This window comes from Nesoenas mayeri (genome assembly GCF_963082525.1).
Source record: "Nesoenas mayeri genome assembly, chromosome: 19".
NCBI classification, from domain to species: domain Eukaryota; kingdom Metazoa; phylum Chordata; class Aves; order Columbiformes; family Columbidae; genus Nesoenas; species Nesoenas mayeri.
The window spans coordinates 9,143,518-9,170,944 of record NC_137568.1 but is presented as its reverse complement, the minus strand read 5'-3'; the positions used below and the strand labels follow the sequence as shown (position 1 = coordinate 9,170,944).

Below are 27,427 nucleotides of genomic sequence, written 5' to 3'. Positions count from 1 at the left end.
GTGGGCGAGGGTTCGTGTGTGCGTGTTTACCAGTCCAGCGAGGAGCGTAGTTTGAATGGCTTCTCTGAAGGTTTGGATACGGCTCACTAGAGCTCTGCAGGTTCCCTGAGGACTCTAATAATTGGTACATTTGGTTTGCTTTTCCTCATTATTTCTAAGTTTTCCAGCTCTAATGCCAAAGGAGCCTGTATTCTATGTAATTATTACTCAAAACTATGAAAACATTAAGTAGGAAAAATAGGCCACTAAACAACTAAGAAGAAAAGTAACAAGTGTGAATTATGACTCTGCCCTGTGGTTTGACTGTGATGGGTTTGTTCCACCCATGGAGAAATCCCGGAGAAGGGTAGGTTGAGTGGGTTGTTTTGCTTAATCTCTCTGCTGTCAGAGTCACAGTCCCTGGAGAACGCGGATCTATAGAGAAATGTGCCTACCCTTTGAAACGCAGTGCACATGCCCGGCTCCCAGCAAAGGACTTTTGTTCTGCTCTGATTTATACAGTTCTCTGGGGCAAAGAAAAGTGGCTGTCACGGTTGCAAAGATTACACACTACTGGAGGGAAGGGTGGACTATGGAAGAATAATTTGTTCTCTTGACTGGGCATGGAAATCCCTCTCCCCCTTTCCCGGTCCCCATCTCCTATCCCCATCCCTCACCCACAAGGGGATGCCGGCTGGTCCTGCACGCTGCAGTGCTGGCCCAAGGCTGGTCAGAGCCAAATCTGCTCCTTGTTGTCTAGGGGAAATGCTTGACACAGGGTGATTTACCTTCCTCTTGTGCTGCCAGCCCCAACGACTGATACCCAGGAGACACTCCTGCCCCATGCCCAGGGCTGAACAGGGGATATTGAATCTAAGCATCTCACCCAGTACGGCTGCTGGAGGGCCAGGGACACCACCCCAGAGGTGGCTGCCTCTCCCCCGTGACTCTGAAAGGGAGTTCAATGTGCCCAGCTCAGACATAACCCACATGGCTACTGAAACAGCGCATGAGGCGTGTGGGCTCTCACCATGTCCGCAGTTTGCTTACCCACTTACATGGTGCAAGCTCTCTGTGATGAGCACCTTCTAAAGATACACAGAGCGCCCAGCGTGGCTTGGGCTGAGCTCTCCAAGTGCCACATCAGTGCAAGAAAAGCCTGTGGGTCTATCTCTGGTGTAGAGAGTCCCAGGGGGCTCCCAGAGGTGGACCTGCGCACCCCGTGCAGAACAGAGATGCTTCAGAGGGCTCAGCTGATCCATCCGAGGGTCACTTGCCAACAACGGCGTCTCACTTGTTCCAGCAAAGGACGTGACTTCACTTATCTGCTCCCGGGATTTTTCGGCTTGTTTGTTTTGTTTTCATCCTCTGAGGAGGAGGCGAGCGGTGCCTCCACACGCACAGGGCCAGCCACCTCTGAACCCCAGCACCAGAAGCCCTTTTCATGCTCTATAAATTTTATTGGAAAATCTGTTTCGCTTGGGGGATTTTTATTTTTTTTCTCCCCCCCCAGTAACACGCCATGAAAAGGCTCATTAAAAAGTGAGCTCCTCGTTCTGATTAATCCTTCCAAGCAGGCAGAGGTGACACATGCTAATGACATTTCCAGCCGGGCTTGTCCCCCGAGATGCCGGCTGCTATTGCAGGCTGAGTGCTGCAGAAGGAGACAGCGTGTTGGATGGCGGAAAGGTTGCTCTTGGCTGCGGCATTCATTTGTAGTGGAGAAATGCCTGTGAGAGCCAGGCAATTGCTCTCTCCAGCAAGCTGAGGAGACTTTGTTCTCCAGATGCATCTCATGGACTGTCCTCCTGTGGACATGGCCTGTTCCCGGCCTCCAGAGGGCTTGGGAAGATGAGAGATGGACATCCCTGGCATCAGCACAGATCCCCACGGCACGTACCGAGCTGCTGACCAAGGACTTCCCCACGGCACCGGAGTGCCTGTCTACACCAGGCTGTTTTGTTAACCTCAGACTGATGCTTGGTCCCTGCCAAAGCTCTGATGTTCTTGGAAAACGCCAGGCTAATGAGACGCCTTTCCAAAACAACAGCTGACTTAACGAACCGTCCAGTCGTTGACTTAGCAGGCAAACGGGAGCGAGGTGTATCTCATTGGATCTCACATCATTCACCTGGGTTTGGCAACGAGGATGTCTACCTTTACCCCAAACCCTTCTCCACTACTTTCCTTACAAGCCAAACCTGACTTCTTGTGAAGGTCCTGGGATGCAGGTCCAGCCTAAAGTTGTGAGAAACCAAAGTTGAAATCTTTTTCTGCCCCTTTCTGTTAGAATTCAAGATTGCTGTCCATCTGGAGAAAGGAAGAGCCAGGGATGCTCCCAGCCCAGGTCAAAGCTGTGCCTGGGGCCATGCAAGGTGTGGATGGAGGGCAGACCCTGCTCAGAAGATGCTGAACAACCTGAACTGTGCTGACATTTCTCCACTTGGGCGCAGCCCTCACAGCCTGCCAGCTTCCCCTGCCCTGAGCAAACATCCAGCCCTTCACGCACAGCCTATTTCACATAAGCTTTGACATGTACCAGTGAGATGTAGCCGGCGCTGACTCCCAAAGGCTTTGCTTTTCTCAGAGGGTCTTGGCCATTGTGGCCAAGAAACATAAGTGTTCTGTAATGCTTTGTTAGGCCAGGAATAAAGTGAATTTGTTGAAAGAAGGTTACCGTGTTATATAAGTAAGAAAAGGGGAGTTGTATTTAAACTGGCACACAGCAGTTGTTTTCAACTTAAACTGAGCTATGCGCAGAACATCACTCATGGCTTCTTCTTCAGTGAGGTCTTGTTCATTTTGGCCCGAGCAGCTCTGGGTCAGGAAGGCAAAGCCGTAGTCCATCCGTGGGGAAGGCAGGGGAAGGGCAGACCTGCAAAGGGCAGGACAGAGCAGTCGAGGTTGCTGGAGCTGGGAACTCATCTGGCGTGAGCAGGCACAGCCCCTCGCTGGCTCCTGAGCTGCCTGCTCTGGGTTCAGACAGGGCTGATGAAGGTGTCAGTCCATCTGCTGCCCTGATGTTCTCCCTCTCCATCCCGGTCACTCCCAGCTTGCTAGCTCAAAGTATCCCAGGCAGACAAGCCAAGCTGGAGCAATACCAGCACTGCCCTAGTATGGGTTTGAGCTGAACTCGGGCTCCAGCACAGACAGGATGCTCTGGAGCTCATTTTACTACATCAGGGCTTTCCCCAGTTGAAGGTGTTGGCAATACAGGGTGTTTCAAAAAGAGGGACCCAATTTTAAATCACATTGCTTTGAAATTAAGTCCCTCTTTTTGAAACACCCTGTAAGTAGGAGCTGGACGTGGAGGTGACAAATCATCCCTGGCATGACTGCTCAGCACAGTGAGTCCCTGTCAGCAGGGCTGGGGGACACACCGCCTGGTGCCTAGGCAGCAAGAAGGAATTACCCCTAACACAGAGACAGGCTAAAATCGACAAATCAGATCAACCAGCGAAGGATTACTGAGTTTGCTGTCTGAAATTTTTGTAGAAAACCTGTCCTGAAGAAACAAGGCATGAATACGATGCTTGGCATAGGGAATATGTTGCACTCACTGCCAAATGAACTGTTTCAAAAAGCTCACCATTTACCTTGAAATTGCAGACACGCTGTCTCGGCACTTTGGTTGAGCTCAGAGCCATGTGCCAATACCTTTCAGATGAAGCCTACAAGGTGCATCCCATTTGTAGCCACGGACATGCAGTACTGTCCTAACGGGAGCTTTTAGAGTTAAATGGGCAATGTCACTAAGGCTGGAGGAAAAAATAATCAGATTGAAGTTTGCCAAAAAATGTGGTGAAAGGCAGCAGTTGTGGGAGGGGATGGGACAGGAGACCCTTTTCTTGATGTAGTTGAAAAAGGGTGGCAAGAGCACTGGTGGCTTTGCAGATAACCTCCCCAGGGCCATGGAAAGGGGGTCTGGTGGATCTTTCCTACCTCTTCCTTTGGGGTCCCTGCACAGTGAGCTGTGAGATCCTTGCCTGCTTTATCTTGGGTGGCTGAACCAGCCCATGTTAAAAGGAGGTGAACATAATACAATAGAGTTCGACTTTGTTTCTGTGCTGTGTGGTTCATTCAGAGGGATTACAGGCGCTTTTCAGCTTGTTACCACCTGGAGAGGCAAATACAAGGCAGCGCTGGTTGGAATAGGCTACCCACCGAGCAGCCTTAGTTCTGCCATAGCCAAAGTTGCAGAAGGTTAAAAATGATCTGGGCAGGATCTGGGCTGAACAATCGCCTGGAGCAGGGGGACGTGTTGGGCGCACGGGGACGCCGTCCAGCGCTGCCTGCGTTTGTTAGCAAAGGGTCTGGAGTCATCGGCTGCAGACAGCCAAGGGGACAGCTCGCTGTGGCCAGGCCCTGCGTGGGATGCAGGCACAAAACTGAGCTTAAGAGCCCTCTAAAGGAAACCATCTCTTGCATTTTTTAAGGAAAAGAGAATTGCATAAGGAGTAAGGCTGAAGGTTGATGGGGCTGAGCGAAAGACCTGCCTGGGCAGCAGAAAAACCACTCTGTCCCAGTTTCCTGATGTGGGTGTTATTATGCAGAAGGGGTAAATACTGGAGGGCATGAGGGTGTAGGGTCTGGTGTTACGGGCTGTGTCTCTTCTCTGTACTGATGTGTGTCCGTGTCAGTGCTGCTCCATTCCAGGTGTTGCTGGAGCCAGCAGAGCACCTCAAAGGGTCATGGCAGGGTGGAAACATGAATTCCTCTTTCTCACAGGCCAGCTGAGAATCCCAGACCCACGGCCAACCTTCTGGCCTCCAGCCATTCTGAAAGCAATGGCTTTTCCATCCAGGTGGAGACCCCGAGCTTCAGATTGAATAATGTTTGGGGCTGCTTTGACTGAAATAATAGGCTTTTTGGTTTATTAAAAATGTGAGCTGAGTGTCAGTGAATAAGGAAGTTGTCTTTGAGGGTTTATTGCTGATGAAGCCTCAATAAAAGCATGCAACCTATGTTCTTAGGGTGATACACTTTCAAAGTCCTTGTGGTTGTGCTGTTGAGGGCAAACGCAATGGGAAGCAGAACAAGGAACACCATCTACTCACCAGGGCTGATACTCCTTGGTCCTCTGTCTCTTCAAAGGGTTTCCTAAGGAAGTGACCCATTTGGGGCAATGTCTGTCTGAGTGGGTGATGGTGGAGGGCGGCCATCTGCTCGCAGGATCCTGCTCCCTCTGCAGCCAAGGCTGCGTTTTCATGGTCCTGGGGACGTTTCTCCTGCCCACACACTGCTGGCCGCGGCTGCACAGTAAACGGGTCCAGGACTGGAAATGGTGATAAATGACCCAGCAGAAATTTTAAAAAGAAAAAAAAAAAAGATGAAAATCGTGTTTCTCAGCTGGGAGACTGTCCATGCAGCTGTCCAAACAGAGGGGAAAGGACTTGCCTGTGTCCATACTCCTGCTAAAAATACCCTTCAGCACCAAGGGGCATAGATCCCTCCCATCACCTAGGAAGGCATCAGGGGCATGGACAGAGCTTCTGCCCCTTCTCCAACATGCCAAGGGGGTGACCCATCCCCAGGACACTTGGGACACTCCAGCCCCTCTGCCTACGGTGACAGCACCGTGCTGCACCCACATTAGTCCCGTCTGTCTGGGGATGAGCTGTGTGACTGGAGAGGTCTCCTGTGTGCCATTAATTTTAACCCAGGGAAAATCGTGCCTCAGGGACCAGCAGTTTGGGACCCTGCCCAAGCAGCAGCCAGCAGCGGGTAGCTGTGACACAACACTCCCAGCCACCCACCGCTGGTCCCCAGGTGGAAACATCCCCATCCCACCCTTGGGGATAGGCTCTGAAGTTGCATTTGAAACTACATTTGAAAACAACCGGTTTTTATGGCAAACACAGCACATGCTGCCAGCTCCGGTGCTGCCTGCCCTGCGTGCCAGCCAGAGGAAGCAGGAAAGGGTCCTGGGATGGGTTGGACACGTGGCCAGGCTGAGCTTACCCAGAGCCCAGCTGATGGCACCAGACGCTCTCACCCACAGACGTCTCAGTGCGAGGCTGCAGTAGGTACTCTGATTTCAGGTTACAAGTGTCAGTTTAGCTTAGCTTGTCAACGAAAGCAATAAGTAAATCCCTCTCACTTGCACTACCCAAAATCCTGCAGCTGAAATGAATCTGTTTTGTGGCTCTCAAAGGGAGAAGAAGGGTTTTCTCCCTCTGGGGGAATGCGTTCAGCTGTAGGTGAAGAAGACTCGAGCTCCTGGGGCATGTACATCAGAGAGGGATTTCAGACTGGTTTTAAAAGAAGCAGTGTTTGTCCTGATAAGTTTGTTTCCCTACTTGTGATTGGAGATTCCCAGTTCTTCCAGGTGAAAACACATCTGTTTTCCCAGCGGAGGCAGCAAACATCCCACTACAGATGTCCAGGACCTCTGTCCAGCACCTCGCAAGGCAAACAGAAAATGCTATGGGCCAAATTCAAGCCTGTAAGAACTTAAAAGAGCTTCAGCCACTAGTGGAGGACTGAGAGCCATGTCCCCTTTGCTTCTCAGCCTTCCCTTGCCATACCACCCTTGCCGTGCTGGCATTTGGTCCTGCTCGCTCCTGCTCCTCTGGGTCTGACAGCAAGGTGATACTTCCATGGGTGCCATGGGTTCCATGGGTCCCTCGTCTCAAACCTGGAGTCCCTGTTTTTGTGGTTTTTGAAGACATTGTTTCCTAATGTAGGAACATCCCTTTAGGCCCTGAGCGTTCCTTGACATCAGCGCGAGTGCGGCGCAGCCCATCGGTTTACAAACATCTGGGTTCCTAGGAAATGCCGTGTATTCCTGCCGGTACTCTGCTGTCTGTTAACGCTTATAAAATTATGTTTATTTCCTGCTGTGGGGATCAGGCTTCAGCTCGGGGTTATTTCCAGGGCTGTGGCGAGCTTTGTGCCAGAGATGCAAACTGTGGCAAACAAGTACTTAAAAGCCTTGTGTTCAGCAATGGGCTAACCACAGACACTTCAGAGGTTTGGCTTGGGAAACTGGTTGCCTGAAGGAAGGCAAGAGAAACCGATGTGCACAGGAGCCCCCTGAGCTGCTGGGGCTGGGTGTGGGGTGGGGATGATCATCCTGCTCAGCTCCAAGGCTGGTGGGGTGGTACGTGGCCCAGGTGGGACGGAGGCATCCATCACCCCTGGGGACACAGTTGGCCTTCCCCGGGGAGGTGGCTGGTGGCTCGTGTAGCAGTTGGCTCAGAAACTCAGCCAAAAAAGCCTCTGTGGAAGGGATTTTGCACTTCAGCCTCTGCTGCAGTTGTGTGTTTTGGAGCGAACATGTGTCTGTGTCTCCCCAGGACCTCCAGGCTTGGTTTGGGGTGAGAAAAGGTGGACGCAGGGGTTTGCTTCAAGCTGCTCTGGCTCATCTGACTGGGGTGGGAAAGGGGGTTTTGGGTGGTCACCTCTGGGCTGGAGAGATCCCCCATCCCAGGGTGTAGCTGTGCGAGGGAGAGTGGGCGAACGCGGCTTGGGCCAAGCTGGGAACAGCAAGAGCTTCTCTGTCCGGAGGTGGGCTTGAGCTCAAGCTTGTTTCCGTTTTCTTGCCAAAGCATCTGCTGTCCTGCACACTTCCCTTCCCCCCTTTCCCTCCAGGACTTCAGGCCATAGAAATATTTTGTTTGATCCCCCCCCTCAAAAATTCCCTTTGGTTAGATTGTCTGTGGCTTGATTTCCCTCCTCTGGTTGCCTCGAGGTGACGTTGGTTTTGCAGTGCCCTTTCACGGCGGAAAACCAAAATGCAGCCTTTCAGAAATTCCCAGATGGGTATTTCCAATGACCTAACAAGAAAATCAGCAGTGCTTTACAGCTCAATCACCATGACTCTGTGAGCAGCTCCAGCTGGTCCCAAGCTGCTTTAATCAATCGATAATTTGGCCAGAAAGTGGGCCCTGTCTGGGTTGGGATCCCACAGTCTCAGGGCTGGTGGGTCTTGGTCCTGTGACAATCGCTGCAGTCCAGCCATGCAGGGCTGCAAATTTGAAAATGGGGCTGTAACGGCTGTGAATGTGCGGTGCCCAGTGAGGAGTCTGTTAACCGGGGTGCTCATAAGGCTGCTGGGACTGAGCATGTCTGGCTGTTTCAGGGGCACGGCAGATTTTTCACCTAGCCAAAGGCAGGACTAGATGTGCCACCATGGGAGGTGGCCATGAGATGCATCATCTCACCCATCCCCAGCCAGCCGGTGCTGTGATGGCCACATCACCCTCACATAGTGCTTTCTGATCAAGTCAGAGATAGAAATAGCAGAAGACCCCAAAACATCCACTTTCTGGGTTAGACTTGGGTTTAAATGCTGGTCCGTGTCTGCACTAGTACATCTAAACTTCTGTCATCATGTAGCTTTGGGCTGCAGGTGGCATAGCTTACATCCAGTGTCTACCCATGGGGTGGCACTGGAGGGCTTCAGGCTGCCTTTTACCCTTGTTAACCCACTATAAACCCTCCTTGGTCTGCACGCTTCATCAGCAAGATGTCCTGAAGGCCTCTCCTCCTGCTCATGCCATGTACAGCTGGCTGGGACCACGAGGAACCCATCACACAAACCAGAAATGCTGCTCAGAGCAAACAGCGCACGGGGGATTTGGGATGAAGGACAAGCAGGGATGTCCTCATGGGTGGAGGAAAAAGGAGCAACTGAAGTTAAAAATGCCGGAGAAATCACTGGCCCAGGAGCAGCAGCATCCTCAGCCCCCAGCGAAGCCGAGGTGTTTCCCCGCTGCCAGGATCAGGCCCTTCACTAACTGTGCGTTGTTACGCAAAGCCTCTTGCCAGGCCCTGTGAAGTCATTCAGACTCATTTTGTGGCCATGCTGGAACCAGGAGTTGTTTTGAGGTCAGAAAGGAATAAGTATTTCGCAGACAATTGATGTTGTTATTAAAAACATCCACGAGAGAGAGCAGGGGGAGGGAGGTTCTCTTTCCTGTTTGGGAAATAGTTTCGCACTGCATCCATCAGGCAAAAGAATTCTGTATGAAAAATTAATTTAAAAAAACGTTTCTGGGGCACACGCGCCTGAAAATGAACCACAGCAGGATCAGAGGTTTGGCTCAGAGCAACGTCCAGAGCTCAAAAGCAGAGGCCAGATTCAAATACAGGGCTCCTCACTCCCAGCCGGTTTCTGTAACTGGAGGAAATACATTTTCCTTAAAAGAAGCACAATCTCCTCTGTGCAGCACGTGGGCAAAATTCATGAACTTCGGCTGAAGCCTGGAGCGGGCCTCCCACTGCGGCAGGCTCACGTTCAGTCCCACACAGCAGCTGGGGCTGCAAGAAAGCGGGGAAAAAACCCACAAGATGAAGGGATTAGACCTGTCACCCTGCCCTCCACAGTGTTAATCTTCCAGCCCAGGGCAAGTGGCTTTTCCCACCCCATCCCGCAGCAGTATGGTGTACCCCAGGTGTGACCCGAGAAGCAGCTGCATGCCGTGGCACCATCACGCTGCGGCCACCCTTGTGCCATGAGGACTAAGCCTGTCTGTCCCCACCGTTAGCTCGACATGGTCCCTGGCACAGGGCTGGACTGGACCAGCTTTTCCAGTTTCCAGACACAATGCGAGGTCAGACATCCAGAGACCTTTCCCACGGAGCACTTGTGATGGGGACAAGGGAGGGCAGGCTGGATGTGAGCTGAGTAATGTCTCTGACAGGTTAGATTTAAGCTATAGGCATAACTTCAGGGTATTTTTGGATGGGAATATTCTAATGGCTGGCTTCAGGATTTGTGGGGACGTGGCTCAATTCCTGCCCATGCCCAGCCTGCCCCGTGTCTACACAAGCACCTGATCATGCTCCCTTCTTGCTGTCACCGCAGGGACGGTCGTGGACGAGGCTCGGATCCAATGCAGAGTCCAGCCTTCTCTCGAGGTGGTGGGTCAGGCAATTTTAGGGCCAAAATGGCCCATCCCTTGGCACAAGCCCGTCTCAGAGCAGCCTTTTCACCCACCATTGCCAGTGTTGCCACTCCGCCTCGTGGTTTCCTGGGATGTCTACACATCTGCAGCCCTCACTTGAAATGATCCAGATCTGCAGACTGTGCCAGGGGCAGTCTGAGCTGTGGAGCTAATTGCCCATGATAAGCTAATTAAAGGGTTCTGATAAAATTTGCCTGACAGTTGCTGGAGCATATGGTGGCCCTGGTGTCCCCAAGGGCAGACAGAAGGTGGCTGCTCGGACATCCAGGGCTCTGTTAGACCCTCTGCACCGACCCTCCTCCCCTACCCTCAAGAGCTTGTCAACACCTTTGCTCTGGCCTGGGCTGTCTCATTGTCCATGCTCTGTCCCTTCTCTGCCCTGGGGTGGTTTTTGGCAGTGACACTGGGGTTATGGGTGTGAACACTGGATGCTGACAGGGGCTTCATAGCGACAGGCCAGTGGAGAGCAGGGAGCTTTGAAAATGTGGGTGATGCAATGTTAGGAAAAGGGGGACCCCAGCATCCTCCTGCAACCACCAGAGAACCCACCCCATGGCACCTCCACTCCCCAGGTCTTGGCTAAAATAAAAAGCAAAGAGTTTTCACAGCTGAAAAGCTCCTTGTTTCATCCAAAGCGTGTGCAGCTTTATGTGTTTGGGTGTTCATGTCAGCTTTTCTCCAAAGACCTGCCCAGTTGCCATGAATGCTGTCACGTCCAGAGATTAACTATCCTCTTCAAACCATTCTGGTCTTTCCTGGCCCTCCTGCCTGGGTGACAGCAAGGTCAGGCTGGCCAAAGCAGTGTCCCAGGGCCGTGGCATGCACGGGACCTTCACCCCAGAAGAAAAGCTGGGAAATCCCTGTGTTTGACTAGCTTTGATCAGGATTAAATCCCTCAGAGAGAAACAGAGAAGCAGCCCCAGGAAGGGGCTTTGTGTTTTGACTTTCTGCCATCAAAGTTTGCCCTAAGCGACCCTTAAAAGCGTGCAGGTAGCCACAGGCTCTGGGCTGGGCAGTGAAGCGATGCTGCGTTTCCAGGTGCATCGTCCTTGCCCGAGGGGGGCTGTAGGGCCAGATTTATTGGCTTTGCTTCAGGAGTTAGCAGATGTCTGCCTGCTTCACCCTTGGGGATGCTGGGTCAGTGGGATCACTCCCAGCCCCATACAGGGCTGGGCTGAGCTGGACACAGCCTGGAGCTGAGCATCCTTCACAGGGAGTCCTTTGGTGCTAGCAGTTCCTGTTCATACCCACCCATTGCCCTCGTCCTGTACACTGAGCCTTTTTGCCATCTGTGCCCTCAGGACAATGCTCAAGCACCAGTTTAAGGTAGAGGCGACTTGGCTTGAAATCCTTGCCCTACATTGCCCAATAGTTCCCATGATGCCAAAGATACTTGTATTTCCAGCTCATCAGTTCTTTCTATGAGACTAACACCTCTGTGATCCCATGCTATAACCTTTCCAAGCCTTGGTTTCACCATTTATAAAGTGGATAACAGCTGCTTGTGAGGACGAGCACACACAGATCACGAGTCTCCTTGAGATGTTGGCATCTGAGGAGCACCAGGGCTGCTGAACCATCACTGTCTCTGGGGTGAGCTTTCAGCCCATGCAGACTGTCACTAGTCAGCTGTAAAGCAGGTGAAAGGAAACATAACGTATCCCATGGCAATCAGAGGGAAAGTGAGAAGGTGAAATACCGTGTTGCAGATGAACATGTGTGGGGGACACTGGCGCTGACAGCTGTTCCCTTGCAGAGGTGGGATACCACCTCTTAGTGTTCACAGGTGCTGGGATCTTGATGTTAAACATTGCAGGACAGCACATCTCGGTCCCATTCATGCACAGGATCACAGTGCTGCCTTCTGCAGAGACCTCCACAGCAGGCAGAGGTTGCTCATCCATCCCAGCCACCCACCTTCTTCAACCTACTCGAGTCCAGGCAGCAATCAACATTTTTTGCCCAGAGCCTGTTACAGAAAACCATTAACAGTAGCTCTGCTCCCCTGATAAGGCAGGATAAGCCTGTCAGCTTTTGATAAAACCCCAATCTCCAGGAAAACAAAACACACCGGTGCCTTGCAGGGGAGTCCCGTGGCTGCCCAGCCTGAGCACTGAGCAGAGAGCGGCCGGTGGGGGTAGCAGGGCAGACAGGATTGTGCCAACACCTCTGTGAAATACTTTCATGTCCGTGCTAATGATAACGCTGATTGGGAGGTCAGGCACATGGCCTTCTTTCTCAGATCCCCCGATAACATCCTGGCAATAAGATAGATTTGTTTGCCTGGGCTTAGCCATGGCCACAAAGGAGAGCTTTGTCCGCAGCCCTAAAGGTGCGAATATCGTTGAGCAAACACGGGCATCCTTGGCTCTTCACACCTGATGGGTGTTTCAAAATCCGACCAGTAGCTGGTGTAAGGTCCAGGCTAACATAGAGCAGTTGGTGGATGCTGGGACTCATGTTCAGTTCCCTATGGTTGCAGCATTAGCTCAGATTTTGGAAGACTTGGAAGCAGAATTAACGTCCATCTCTGCTGAGGTTTCCCAGCTAGAGCTGAATTTTTGTAATGCCTCTAACGGCTTTCTGCAGACCCACAGACAATTCTGGCCCTGCTCAGCCTTTCCCAAAACAGAACCTTCCAGGATCCCACTGCAGCATGTGCCTGCTTCCAGAAAGGGAAACTGAGGCACGGCGGTGTTATGCAGCTTGGGCAGGATTACGCTGGAGTCAGTAGCAGAGCCATGGCAGGAACTTCTCTGCATGTGGCAGAGTTTGTGAGCGTGGCAGAGTGCAGGGAAGGGGATGGTGCAGCTGTGTTTGTCACCAGCCGTGGTGGCTCAGAGAGGTGTCTACCCCTGCACTGGCAGAATGTACCGTGGACACGATGTCAATGGGCTTGACAGTGGGGAGGGCTGACCGCTGTTGGTTGTCTTGGCATCAAGACAGATACCAAATTTTGAGGTGTTCATAGCACAAGAACAAGGGCAGAGGAGGGGAAACACACATGTGTGCCAGTGAGCGGCTTCCCACCTTCCTCCAGCCATGCATGGGGGATGGATGGCTTCTGTTTTCATAGTCACTGTAGGACTAATTGAAAAGGGAATTAATTTGCAGCAATCTACTGCATTTTATTAGCATAACAGGGAAGAGATGTGTCGATGCCCAGCCCCAGGTTCCTGAAATGACGTTTCTCATGTACACACCTGCCTCAGCAGAGCACTTGGCAGATTTCCAGGGGCTCAGGCCTTTTACAGGTTGTTTGCTGGTGACTAGGGAATCTCATTGCTAGGAAAACAGAGAGGAGCTCACCATGCAGGGAAGATCAAGACTTATTTTAGACCAGTGGTGCCTTATCTCTGCTTTTGAAGACACCGGTTCTTCACTGCACAACAGCTATTGCAAGAAACTGGTCCTACAGAGCACTCATCTATTTTGAAATACATTAATTAACATAAGGGTTGAAAAACATTTTCAAAAAAGAAGTGACTGTCAGTCTCAGCCCTTAGGGTGGTTCAAGTCCTCTTACCTGGACCTGTGTGTCCTTTTTGGCATCGCCAGAGCTTTACTGTTGGGGGTGGCACAGGCAGAGATGAGTTGTTCTGTCCCTCCTGCTCTGGCCTCTGGGCTGGGGAGCAGCATCATGCTGGGAAGCATCTCCTGGCCAGGGAAAGAGCTGCCGAGCGAAGTGTCCGAGTCCAGGCTGTGTGGCGTGAAGGAGACAGCCGGCATGGCCAGCCTCTCCGCGGCAGCATGGACACTTGGTCCCGCTCTGCCGGGTGGAAATGACTGTGCTGAGCTGCCAACTGCTCCCCTGAGCCAGCTCGGCCTCAGAGAGAAACCAAAACCCTTCCCGAGAGCCATCATCTGTCAAGCTTGTGTTACTGTCTGGCACGTCAAGTGGCCAAGCTGAGGTTTGTCGTTCCCGGGGAAGGGGAGGATGGCACAGTGAGCGCTGCCAGAGCCATCCCCTGCTCCATCTCCCAGCGCAGGGCAGGGGCTGGGGCACAGGCAGGACCATCTCCCAGACAGACCCACAATGTGGGACAAAATGAAGGAGACTATCCCCATGGAGTGTCCCTCTCTCTGGGGCTTTTGTCCGTGCCGTCACACAGCAGCTCCACGGGTCGCTCATAGGAGCTGCTGGCTGGGCAGCATCCTTTCCTGGCTGCAAGAAGGATGCTGTCTCCTGGGCAGGGGTCTCCTTTTCCTTGCTGGCACAGGGGTACGGGGGCCTAGGGGGTGTCAATACACAGATGGCACTGCCTGGGCTGATGAGGAGGTGCAATCTTGGCAGAGACAAGGGAAGGCATCATCAAAATGATGGCCAGGGAAGGACAAAAGGATCATTCAAAGGAGAGAGCGGTACTGACTCAGCCTCCCAAGGCAAATCCTGTGAGAGCTGGTCTTTGGAGATGTGTTTCTGGTCCAGCAGCACAGGGACCCAGGCTCCAGGTCACCTCGGAGGAGATGCCACTGTGTTTTTGGGGAGATGAGTGGCCACGGGCTCTGCACGGCTTCGTGACGGGCTCTAGCAGCAGCACACAGCTCCTACCCGCAAGGTCCCTGCGCTAGCGGCTCTGGCTGGGGCCGGTTTAACAATTCCCCTGGCCCTGCTCCCAACAAGATTGGGAAATGATCTAGGGTTAAAAAAACACAACACGTTCCTGAACATGCTTTGTTTGTTTTTAAACCAGAGCTCAGCATAGCCCGACCTCACAGGCGGTTGAATTAGCACAACCGGAGAGGCAGTGACTGGGCACATGAGTGCCATCATTTTAAGCTGGGTCTACCCTGGAGGAATCACATCCTGAGCTAGTTTGAAATGGCTTTTCATTGCTTTAACCATGGCCAAGTTTCCTGGCTTCTCTGGACTGCGATGGAAGCAGAGCTAAGGCTGTTTGTATCCCTGGTCCTTTTAGGTTGAGCAGTTTTAGTACAGATTTTAAAATCTTTTGACTCTTTGCTAGGGTGGTTGCACTCTCAGGCCTTGTGCATTTTGAGTAACCTGTGTTCTGAATGTAAAAACTCTTTCAATATCTGTTTCTGCTCTGGGTGACATTAACCCTTAAGTGGCTGATATAATCCTGCGGTAGAAATGTTGGAAAACTTGCAGGAAAATGTCTTGGGCTGGGGCAGTAATGGTCCCTGTATGGGCTGTGCTGGCTCCTGCCCCTTGGTCTGGGCTAGAACATCAGTTTGAGGTTCACAGTGCTCAGATCTTGGTCCACCACATGCCCTCCTTTTGAGCTGCAGGGCTCTGGCTTTACAGAAACATGGATGAGACCAAGTACTTGCGGGCTGAGATGCTGATCTTGGCACCTTGACAAGCATCTGCTCAACATGCAGCAGTTCCTAACAGCTTGTTGAGATTGACAGAATGGACAGGTGGGAGGTCAGCACCGTGTCGTGGGGTGGGGAAAGGAGAAAGGACTTCGTGAAAAGTGCCACAACCCCGGTGGCGGTGGGAGGAAAGCGGCTGCTGAGATCTGTACCAGATAAGAGGGAAACCACAAGGCCAGAGCCTAAGTGGATAAAGTGTTCCCAAGTGGATTCCCCTCCAAATCTAAATAAACATCAACACTTAATGAGCACCTTGGAGCTGGGCTAGGGTGGGCAGCGGGGACTGGTGGTGATTTCTCCAATAACCCATAGGTTCTCGGGTGAGCTCTCCAGTTAGCTCCTGCCTTTGGATGGCATCCAGATGAAGTGCAGGATGCAAGCAATTAATTTCAAAGTATTTACAACCTCAGGAGGCTGAGTTTAGATGGTGCAACTAAATAAAGCAAGCTGATGACAGCCTGGTATCATCTCCCAGATTGAAATAGAGTTCACTTCTTGACTTTTCCTTTCTCAAAAAAAATAAATTAATTGAGCTTTTTCAAGGCTGAAGCCTATTAGCAAACTTCCTGCACGATACTCGAGTTGCAGAGAAAATCTCCTCATCAAATCCCACAGCTACTGAAGAGAAGGGAGCTCTTGCTAGACCACCCAGAATGTGCCTGCAAGTGCCATGGCTTCCCTGGCCACGCTGGGACCTGCATGCGGGTGCAACGTGCTGGCAGTTCCAGTGCAGGACAGGAGATCCTGGCCCATGCTCTGCCTGTGTCCCTCCCAGCCCCAGGTCAGCCCCCGAGTGAGATCCAGCTCTCATCCCACCCATCAGAGATGGTTCCTCCAGTCCTTGTTGAGGCAGACTCATGGTGTAGACTGTGAGGCTGAAGCCCGCATCTCCAGGCAGCTTTCAGAGGTGCTCTAGATGGAAGGAGACTCCACTCCTGTCTCTTTTGAAGAGCAGCTGATGTCCCCTCCCAGCACACTCAATGTCCCCTCCCAGCACACTCCCAAGGGTAATTTGCAGCCCATTTTCAGGCACTTTGAGTACAACTGTGTGTGCTGTACCAGGGCTGGTCTCGCTTTGTGATTTGCATCCTGTATTGAGTAAGACTGCTTTTGTCTTGGGATAAAATGCCTTGGGTGAGAGGCTGCCACAAATCTCAACATTTCAATGCAACACAACAGGCCCACAGGTTTCTCATCCATCCTCATTGCCTGTTGATAGACAGTCAGCTGCCCGGTGGCTTTGAAGGAGCCATCACAGGTCACTGGAGATGTCCCCGGGGGGTTCAAGACAGGAATACACAAATCAGTGGGACCTCAGTGGCTGGGAGCAGCTGTTTGCCACGTGTGTGGGCAGTGCGGAGATCTCCACCGCTCAGAGACTGTTAAAATCTGGCTCATAATCTGAGCATCTCAGAGCTGTAAATCTCCCAGGAATAAGTTTTGCTCTTGCTCATCTGATACTTCCCACAGAGCCAGAAATACCATGTGGACAGCCAGGAAATACCTAGGAAGATTTTGGTGCTCCAGTCCAGTCTGGAGTTAATAGATGTGGAAGCAGTTATGAAAATATCTCCCTCTCTGAAATCAATAAAAGCATATATCAGACAGGTTGTGTCATGAGAAGTGTCTGTCGCTGTTAGAACCAGCTCCCACGGCATGGGGGCTGGAGGGATGGATGGACAGACAGTCACCATGTCTGGATTACAGCAGCTGCCAGGTGCTCTCTAAAGGGATCTTGTACTTCTGGGAAGAGTTTTGGTCTCTCAGCTCTGGAGAAAAGTTGTTAATTGTAAGTGTCGACAAAGTAATATTCAGCAGTTGATCTGATTGGGCTTGCTCTTTCCTCTTTTGGGTTTGAGCAGCTCTGGATGTTCTCCCCTTATCTGTTCTCAAAACTACACGCCAGAGATCATATACGGAATGTTGGCTTTGCCAAGCTGTCTGCTGCCCAGTTTTGATGACCAGTATTTGAGCTGGCTGTGGGTGCTGGTGGATAACCGGTTTACCATAGTCGTGCCTTGTTTACCCCTGCTGTCTGCTGGGGTGAGGACAATCCCTAAAACATCTTCATGGGTTGAATCCGTCAAGCTCTGCTGTTTAGCATTTGCTTCTCCTACCCACTTCCTAGCATCTGATGAAAGGTCACCCTTCCATCACCATGGCTGTTCAGGAGCTCTGATGGTTGGAGGTGAACCTCGTGCGGAAGGCAGGGGGGACCCAAGAGTCCACCAGCAGGACCAGCACCTGCTGCCCAGTCTCTACAGGCTTGGTTTTGAGCTTGCTTTGGCCAGTGAAAATAAGATCTTGGGGGAATTTTGCTGCAAAACTCCATCAACTTTGACAGAACATGTCCCCCATTTTTCAGTGACTTAGAAACTCATCCAAGCTTGAGCATTTCTTCTTAGACACAGCAAAAGACACATCTCTACCATGGAGCAATGTTTTTCTTTTAAAGCCTTGGCTTCAAATATAAGGGCAATAGATTTTCTTTAAGGAAAGAAATCCCCAAATTTGTTAGCATTGGTATAACACTGTATTTTTACTGGCCTTTTTTTCCCATTAACAGCTGAATCATTTTAGCAGGAACTTTTCCAGAAGTATTCAGCCTGACTCAAGCAACCGATCTCAAAGATTTCAGTCCAAACAGTCAGTTTGGCATTTTTTTAATATAAAAGAAAATTAAGATCTTATCATTGAAATATTCAGGTGGGCATAAATGGTGCTGTTACGAGCTTGGGCTTCAGTATTGCAGAATGTTCTTATACTTTGCAGAACCAACGTTAACAGAGGGACATCCCCAGGGTCCCCCAGTCCCTGGGGCATGTAGTGGTTTGGCAACTGGGCAAAGTGGGAAGTGAAGGGCACTTGGGGTGTGAAGCATCCCCAGGGAGGTCCTGGCTCACCTCGGTGCCATCCCATCTAGTGCTTTTTCACAGAATTGCCATTCCTCAGGTTTTTCATGCATGGAAAAGTCTTCTTATCCCCCATCCTTTTTGTGCCACAAGGAAGATTTTCTCAAGGTGTTTCTCCCCAGGACCCCCCTCTTTTGCTTCACCTGCATTTGCAGTTTGGCCTCTCGTCACTCTCAGGATGTTTCTCGTGGCTGGAGAGTGGTGAGAGACATTTGGCCCCATGGAGAGCAGATGAGAATGCAAGGGGCTGCCCAAAAAGCCTTCAGCCTCAGCAGCAGGGGGTCTCTGGGATACATCGGCAAGGATGGGGCTTTCCTCCCCTCACCACCAGTGCACGCTTGCTTCTGCTGCGAGCCAGGTTTGTGGCTCCGGTTTCATGGATGGTGCCAGCCATAGTTGCATATTTTGTGGTGCGTCCACACACTCTCCTCTTTCTTTTTGCTCCAACCGTCAGGAAAACCTGGGGCCTGGTGCAGACCCTGTGTCTCCCCCTCACAGCCACAACACCCCAACGGGTTTCCCCTCTGGTGGATTAGCTCAAGCAAACCAAAACAGTTTCCGATCCTCCTCCTTACTCAGACTTAGCAGTGCAGGCAAACGGATTTTCCTGAGCAAACGTTTTTGTTTATTGTCGGCCAACTGGGTCTGTGGTGGGTGGCACGGAGCCATGCGAGAGGGCAGGGGCCGCCTGCCCTGCGAGCAGAGCTGGATCTGGCTGCTCAGTCCTGGCTGCTCCGAGTTCCTGGGCTGTGTGCAGTGGCTGAAGTGTGCAGGACATCAGTGCTGGTGTTCATCCATGGTCTGTTATTTTGCTGCAGCATGCATGGACAGAAACCCCATACCTAGATTGGGCAGTGTCCATGCCCCCCAGGGGACATACCTTCAGTGCCACATCACTGGGATAACTCACTGGGCACATCCCAGCAGCCCAAAACACCACAGCCCGTGCTGGACCATAGAATCACAGAATGGCTTGGGTTGAAGGACCCTTCCCAGCTCCCCAGTGCCCCACCTTCCATGAGCAGGGACATATTCACCAGCTCAGATTGCTCAGAGCCCCGTCCAGCCTGGGCTGGGATGTCTCCAGGGATGGTTCATCCACCACCTCTCTGGCCAACCTGGGCCAGGCTCTCACCACCCTCAGGGCCAACAATTCCTTCCTCATGTCCAGCCTGAATCTCCCTCCTTTAGTTTAAAACCATCACCCCTTGTCCTATCATAACAAGCCCTGCTCAAAAGTCTGTCCCCATCTTTCTTATCAGCCCCTTTTAAATCCAGAAAGGCCACACTAAGGTCTCCCTGGAGCTTCTCTTCTCCAGCTGAACCCCCCAGCTCTCTCAGCCTGTCCTCCAGCAGAGCTGTTCCAGCCTCGGATCATTCCTGTGGCTCCTCTGGCCCCTCTCCAGCAGGTCCATGTGTGTCCTGTGCTGAGGACCCAGAGCTGGACCAGCACTGCAGGGGGTCTCACCAGAGCGGAACAGAGGGGCAGGATCCCCTCCCTCCACCTGCTGTTCACTCTCCTCGTGCAGCCCAGGGTATGACTGGCTTCTGGGCTGCAAGTGCACATTGCAGCTCATGGCCAGCCTTTCATCCCCAGTTTGCCAGGTCCTTCTCGGCAGAGCTGCTCTCCATCCCAGACCAGAGGGTTCCAGGGCAGGCAGTGGTGCAGGAGCTCGTCCACCAGCTCCAGGCTCATGCCCAGCTGCTCCAAAACCTCAAACCAGCCAGCAGCAGGTCTGGAGGGATGTGATGCTTTAGAGGACCCACTGTCTCCATAGGGACTTTCTCTTTGCCTCCCGGTCCAGCAAGCAGACAGGTCTCTGCTGGGTCTGGGTGCTACCTCTCCATTGTTCCCTCTCTTTGATTTAAAGGTGGCTGCTTCCTTGACCAATATGGTCCTGAGAGATATAATATCCACGACAATATCTCCAGGGGTCCCTCCTCAGATGGGCATGGGCAGGGTGCCCCTCTCAGCAGCTGGGACGATGCACACGAGGCTTGCTCCTGCAGGAGGGAAATAATGGCTCAGGCTGAGCTAGCAGTTTTCTGGGGAAAACAAACAAACAAAATACAAACAAATAAGCAAACAAACAACACAAACAAGCAGACAAACAACACAAACAAACAAACAAACACACACACACACAAACCCACACACACCCCCAAAAAAACCAAACCAAAGCCACTTATATGGGAAAAGGACAATTTTAAGGACACCAAGACTACTCATAAATTGAAGTCAAATTTAGAGATTACTTTCAGCCCCTGGCTTCTTCTATCCTCCCCTTCTCCTTCCCCCCTCCCCTGAATTATTGTTTGCAAAAATTAAAACAAAATGTTTTGGGGTTTTTGTTTGTTTAAAAAGCAATTTGCATTTTGAAAATTGCCAAAATATAAGTTTTGGAAGGGTGGGGTCTTTTGAAAGGGCAGCATTGTCATTGCTGAATGAAAACCGCGGAGAGGAATGTGTCCTGGGAGAGCAGGGCACTGGGACGCGGGGCCTGGGGGACACGGCAGCAGCACAAAAGACCCCAACCACAGCTCCCACCGCACAGCTCCAGCCTGCGCCTCCATTCATGTATCTCCTTTCCTTCTCCCAAATGGAAAATCCTACCCGCCTTGACCTTTTTCAACAGATTCATTTGACCAGGTCACTGTTTTTAATGTGGAGATGCTTCTGCATCTTCTAATGTGGAGATGTTTCTTCACCCGGCTCCAGACCACAGCTTTCCTCTTTTCTGCTCTGACCTTCTCCAGGTTCCTGAACATCTGTGTTTAAGTGATATCTGGCTATTCATATTGGAGCCTGACGGTCCAGGTAGAGACTGTTTGATGCAGCTTTGTACATCTGTGTGTAATAAAGTCAGTGAACAAAAGGCTTGTGAGGTCCTTGGCAAAATAAGAGAAAGAAGAGAGTAGGAGACAGCAGCACTGAGTTTAGTCGAGCATCTGGAGCCAAAACCTTTCATCAGAGATGTCTCAGCACCTGGCACGTGTTTTACCCGTAACTGGGTCTCTGCGGGGTCTGCAGCCCATGCAGGGGTGTCTTCTCCACCGGTTGAAAAGCAAAGCATGGGGAGCAGAGGTGATGCCAATGTTAGGAGGTGATTTTTCTTACAGCTGGCAAAGGCATTCATAGAAAGAAAAGATGGGTTGCTAAAGAGCCACTAACTGTGGCAGGGAAATTCAACCCAAGAAGCACTGACTGGAAATTAAAGCCAGGCCAATTCGTGTTAGGAATGAGGCAAAATGCTTTAGCACAGCGGGGGATTAACCATCGAGCGAGGGAAAGGGTGGGCAGGAGCCACGTTTCCTGAGCGCCTCCATCCAGGGAAAACGTGACCAGATGAGCCGCACGCCCTCCCCAACCCAGGACCGCACACAGATCCGGAGCTGGGATCCAAAAGCATCAGGACCTGCTGCTGGATCCTGGTTGGCCCTATGAGGCAATTGTGGTGTGCCCAGGCATCACTCACACTCAGCATCTCCGGGCTCCCCACCGCACCAGTGTGGTGGATCCCATAATGACGTGTCCCAGCCTCGTCCCCAGCAAGGACTTTCTGATGCATAGAGGGGTCATTTATTGCATTGCCATAATTCTTCCATCCCTATGAGCTATTGTCAGAAAAAAATAGGATGTCTATATTCCTTCGGTCAGACCAAGCCTCTCCCGTTGGGCGTCTGCAAACACACCAGGCTACAGACAGAGCTGCCAGCGAGCCCTGGCTGGTGGCCAGCAGTGCCCAGTGCTGGCCACCCAGGGTCCAAGTGCTCAGAGTGAATAGAGGAGATGGTCATTTCAATTAAAGCCACTCTCCTTGAGCCAGTTTGCCACCTTCTCTCTGCACAAATAAGTGGATCAGGAGGGGGTGGATGATAGAAAAGCCCCCATGTGCATGGTGTTAGGAGGCAAGTGGTGCTCAGCAGATGTCCTCAGTGCCCTGGGGGTGCAGGTGAAAGGAGGGGACAGAGCCAGGGTTAAGCTGACAGAGCCAAAAAGAGCTGAGAAGTCGTGGTGGAGGGGTGGCCATCACTCCCTGGCTGCTTGTGGTGCTTGCAGGAGCTCGCAGAGAGGCCAAGTGCAGGGACGCTGGGCACAGAGAGGGGCTCAACCAGCCCACGTCCTCTGCCAGCTCATTCAGTCCCTCCTGGGGGCTTTATACTCTGAAGTACACACAATCCTTAGGTCGTTTGCTCTAGATAAGCACAGGGACAGCTGTTTTGAGGGGCTCCTTGCAGCCTCTTGTGAGGTTCCTCTTCCCTTCTCCAGACACTGGATTTTCCCATCCTTGGAAGATCAATGTAAAATTGATCCCAGGAGCAGAGCTGCAAGCAGCTCACCACGCTGCGCTTACTCCTCCACATTCCCGCACAGCTCTGCCCTGGTGGGACCAGTGGAAATATTTGGAAAGATCTTGAGAAAATCCCAGGAGTTCTGCTTCCCTGGCTTTGCAAAAACATTTCTGCTTATCGAGCAACCCAAAGAAATGCGAATATTTTCACTCACTCTTCGGGTGGGCTCAACTCTGAATTTTAAAAAGGGATTTGCCAATGCAATCTTGCAAAACACTCAAGTACTGAGTCCAATTCTCCTAAAATACAAGTTTTAGGAGGAGGTGAGCTTTCATAGTCTTTGGAAAACATGCCTTTCTGCCAACTTCAAGGAAAAACTAGATCCTCTGCAAGGTCATGCCACCCCCCAAGAGAAATATCTCCTCAGTTTGGTCAACAGGGACTAAATCCTGTGGTTTGTAGCATCGAAGGCAGAGCTGCTAGTGAGGCTCAAGGCTTTGAACGATGGAGATGCGCCTGCCTGGTCACAGGGATGACAGATCCTAGATTGAGGGACTCAAATCTTTCTTTCCTCTGCTTGAGCGGAGTCCTGAGGCCGTGCTGTTGATTCAGGTGTCACCTTGGTGTCCCAGGAGGACACGCTTTGTATTGCAGCCCTGGAGCACCTCTCAGCTGGGGGAAGGCTCTTCCCTGCACAGAGGAGCCAGCCCCCAGCCCTGTGTCTGCTGTGTGCCCGGGAAAAGGGTTTCATCTCAGCATCTCGGTCACCTCTCTTTTAAACAGGGATTGGGACTTTAAAAGCACCACCTCCTTCCCAAAAGCTTAGCTCGTGCGTTCTGCAGGGCGTGAATCACCCTATTCCCTATTTGTAGGGTGCTGTAGGGTGCTGACTGCGACAGAGCCATAAACTGGCAGGGCTGCTCAGCACACGGTGAGTTCCAGAGCTGAGTGGCTGCTGGGCACTCCTGGCAAAGCACAGATGCTCCTCCTGATATAGGGATGGAAGGGTACAGACCCCTGAGGGGACGCAGAAAGCGCCCGGTGCGTGCTCCTGCGCTGCTTTTGGCTGCACACAGGCCGTTTGAGTGCGTTTGCAGCATCAGCAAATGTGTCAGCGCCACCAGCCAGATCTACAAAAGCAGCAATTCCCTCTGCATGCAGGAGCTGTGTCTCCGGTTGCCTTCATGGTCCTCTCCTGTTTTGGGAGCTGACAAATGCACCCGCAGGCTGGCGGGCTCATTGAAGGAGAGGCAAACCGCAGTTCAAAGTGCTGGCCCCGCTCGGTGTCGGGAATCTCACTTTCTCACGGCTGGCAAACCGCTCTTGTCACCATTAGCACGTTGGTGGCTGCTTCTCCTGCTCTGCCAGCGTTTGGTGGGGACGTGAGGCTGGGCTTCACCACGTCAGCCAGGGGAATCCAGGCTGCAAAGCACAGCAAGAGCAATCTCCATCCCGCTGGTCGGACGTGTCCAGAGGATTTTGCTCTCCCCTTTGCTTTCAGCTGGGGATTGTTCCTGATAAATAATCCGGAACCATGCTGTAATTTTCTGGGCTGAAATTTGATAATTAAGCAAATATAGCATGTCTTTGTCTTGGGCAAGCACCATAAGGTAAACAGGAAGGAATAAGGGATTAAGATGTCTCTGCTCTAAAGGAAGGTGACAAGCCCAGAGCCGTGACACCTTCGTGCCGAGGCGAGAGGCCCAGCTGTGGGTTGGCATTGCACAGATGCATTGTTCGGGGGGGAAGAGCAAATAAAAGCAAAGGGAAAAGAAAACAAGCTATAAAATTCTCGGTAAAGCACAGAGCCCCGGCAACTGCTTCTTGATGTTCCCATGACAGCCCTGGGGAGAGGCAGGCAAGGGGTTGAGCTTTTGAAGTCCTTCAGTTGTCTTTTGCAAAGGCCCCTTGTTAAAATAGTCCTGTGTTGACATTAGGCCGCATATGGTGGAGGAATTGGACATCTCCCGGCAGGTTCCGTCACAGCACATGCAATCAAAGCAGAGGGGGTCTTTTTGGTGTTTGACTAACTGGGTGTCAGGCTGGCCCTATCTCAGCGGTGGGATGGAGATGTGGAGGCATGGGGTGAGGTTTGATCCACCTGTTCGGGGCTGCACATGTTCACAGAGCCTTGTGCTGTGGGTACCGAGTACAGGAAGGAAAAGTCAGGGAAGATAGGGAGGTCTAATAAGGATGTTTGGAGTTCAGACACTCGTGTGTGTCAGAACTGGGAAAGTTGGGCAGGTGATGTTGGAAATCCCCTTTTCCTGGGGACAGAGGGTGCTCCTGGGGTGCTGGGAAGTGAGGGGTTTTCAGCATTCAGGGGGGCTTTGTACCAAGCAATAGCACGATATGAAGCCCCCCCAGTGTGGGAGCGGGTGAGAAGGGGCATGAGCAGTGCTCGCATGGGGCAGGGTGCTTGTCACAGAGCTGGGGGAGCAGCTGGGGGGTTGTACGTTGCTGTTTCCTAACCAGGGATGGGCGCCCTGCCCACACAGCCCTGCCTGCATCCGGCCTCTAATTCACATGAAGAGCAGGGAGGGGTAAAAGGCATATTTGTTGCAAATCATGATGGTGAAACAAGCTCTCGGTGAGCTCACCTTCCCTTCAAAAAAGCTGGACTCACCACATAACCCTGATCAAGGAGGGGGTGTGGGTCAGCAGTTGGCTTCCCCTAGCCAGAGGTGCCACCAGAGCATCCCATCCTGTGACACCTCCATATGGTGGGGCACCCTGGGCAGACCCTCTAGGGTGCCCAGCCCCAGGCGCGCGGTCACCCACGGGATGGCACCTCTGTGACCAGGCACAGATGCTAATGGTCTCTGCTCTTTGCCTCTCACAGCCTGCAACTGCAACCTCCATGCCCGGCGGTGCCGCTTCAACATGGAGCTCTACAAGCTGTCGGGGCGCAAGAGCGGCGGCGTCTGCCTGAACTGCCGGCACAACACGGCGGGACGGCACTGCCACTACTGCAAGGAGGGCTTCTACCGCGACCTCAGCAAGCCCATCTCCCACCGCAAGGCCTGCAAAGGTACTGGGGCTGGGGTGGGATGGCTGGGACTTCACGGCTCCTTCTTATAGAGTCATAGAATAGTTTGTATTGGAAGGGACCTTCAGAGCTCATCCAGTCCCCCCTGCCATGAGCAGGGACATCTTAACCAGCTCAGGCTGCTCAGAGCCCCGTCCAGCCTGGCCTGGGATGTCTCCAGGGATGGGGGTGTCTCCAGGGGTGCCCACCTCCCTGGGCACCACTCCCACCCCTTTCTGCTGCTCCTGCTCCCACAGCTCTTGCTCTAACCAGACTCCTCCTGCTCCTCCCTCCCCCAAACCAACACCCTGAAATGATTTTTCTCACCCCCATGTTCCCCGCCATCACCTCTCTCTGGTCTCCCCAGCCTCATGGTGAGGACAAGACCACTGAAATAAAAAAGTCCTCGCTGCTGAGGACACCTTTAAATTTTTTCAGGTTTTATCACTTATAAATTGTGCTTCATCAGCACTAATAACCACAGTTGACTCGGTCATCACGTATGTAAGGGCTGAGTTGCACAAAATCCCAGGTACAGGGTCCGATGTAGCGTCTGTAAATCAACCTCCTCCAAACCCCGTCTCCTCCTGCCACCCCGGCCGGCAGCACTTAACCCACGCACAGAACATTTCACTGCTCGGGACGAGGTGAGAAGAGTAAAACGGGAAATAATTTTGAGGCCAGCAAACTGACTGGGTTTTTGAGGTTTCCTCTACTGTGGCAGACGTGACGGTGAGCGGAGCCTCCGCCGGGGAGCAGCAATAAGAGCAAACCTTGCAAAGGAACTCTTTTAACACTCCTCTGTCTGCTGGAAGAGATGTAAATCCTGACCTGTGATGCAGCTAAAGGAATCAAGAAAACATTCACAACTCATGTTAGAAGATGCTGGGGTTTCCTGCAGAAAGCTTCAGCTCTTTTCTCTCTAAAGAATCATTTCAACAAGAAATGGAAAGCATTTTGACCCAAGCTGGGTATTTGTGGCTGGAAAGCTTTGAGTGCTCAGCATTTTCAATTTTTTTAAATGAAAATACTCTTTTTTTTTTTTTTTTCCCCTCACTGAAAAGAGACGTTCTTTGCCAAGGAAGAAAAAGAAATTACTTCTTTAGATGGCCCTAGTCCCCCTTTTTTTTTTCATCTTGCAAAAACTATTTCAATGAGCCATTTTCTGTCTGCTCTGCGCTGGGGCTGCTGACAAGCTCCAGCTTCATCTGAAGCTTGGGCTGGTGGGATGTGAACCCAGCCCGTGGCTCCGGGAGGGACAGGAGCTGCTGCTCCGGCGTCTGAGGAGGCAGAAGAGAGGGATGCAGGGGGGCTGAGCCGCTTCCACCCCATCCCCGACATCAGCATCCCGGCAGCGGGCTGCCCGCCATGTCTTTCCCCCAGTCCCGAGCGGATATGTCTTGTAATAAAATTCATATTTCTGCTTTCACAGCCGGGTTGTACCGAAGTAACAGCACATTAGGTTGAGCAAACAAAGGGAAATTGTGAAGGCGTGGGCTTCCATGCGGGGGGGCATCCATCCCCCGGGCAGCGGGTGTTTGCGGATGATGCCCAGAGCCTGATTCTCATTTACCTTCCTGCTCCCCAGAAAGGGTTTTGGGGTGCTGGGGAGAAGAGGGGAATTCCCACCCCTCTCTGAGCACAGCAAACTCCTTCCCATGGCTCCAGTTCATCCTGGCTGCCTCCGCAGCATGCGGGGCCCTGGGGATGGGGTGGGATTCAGGGGAGCAAGGGGGTCTTTCCCTGTCACGGTGCATCTATAGGGATTCCAGTCCCCTGGGATCAGCACATGGAGCACAGAGCAGGGAGGGGATGCTCAGCTGGAGGTCTTACACAAAAAACACAGCCAGGTGGTACCTGCAGGAGGGACCTCAGAGCCATGCCGTGCCTCAGTTTCCCCAAGCTAGCACCCAGGAAGTTGCACGATGGCCTTCGCGAGGCACTCTGCAACAATTTAAATCTGA

At 52.1% G+C, this 27,427-nt stretch overlaps 1 protein-coding gene across 1 annotated transcript in view; it reads left to right on the top strand.

The window, feature by feature from the left end:
* Positions 1–27,427, top strand: part of NTN1 (netrin 1) — a gene marked incomplete at both ends in the record, with an annotated part of 91,779 nt that overhangs the window by 24,981 nt on the left and 39,371 nt on the right. The window contains one exon of the mRNA XM_080356678.1: positions 25,278–25,466. Within this exon, the coding sequence (XP_080212804.1) occupies positions 25,278–25,466 (189 nt within the window). The remainder of the gene's footprint in view (positions 1–25,277; positions 25,467–27,427) is intronic.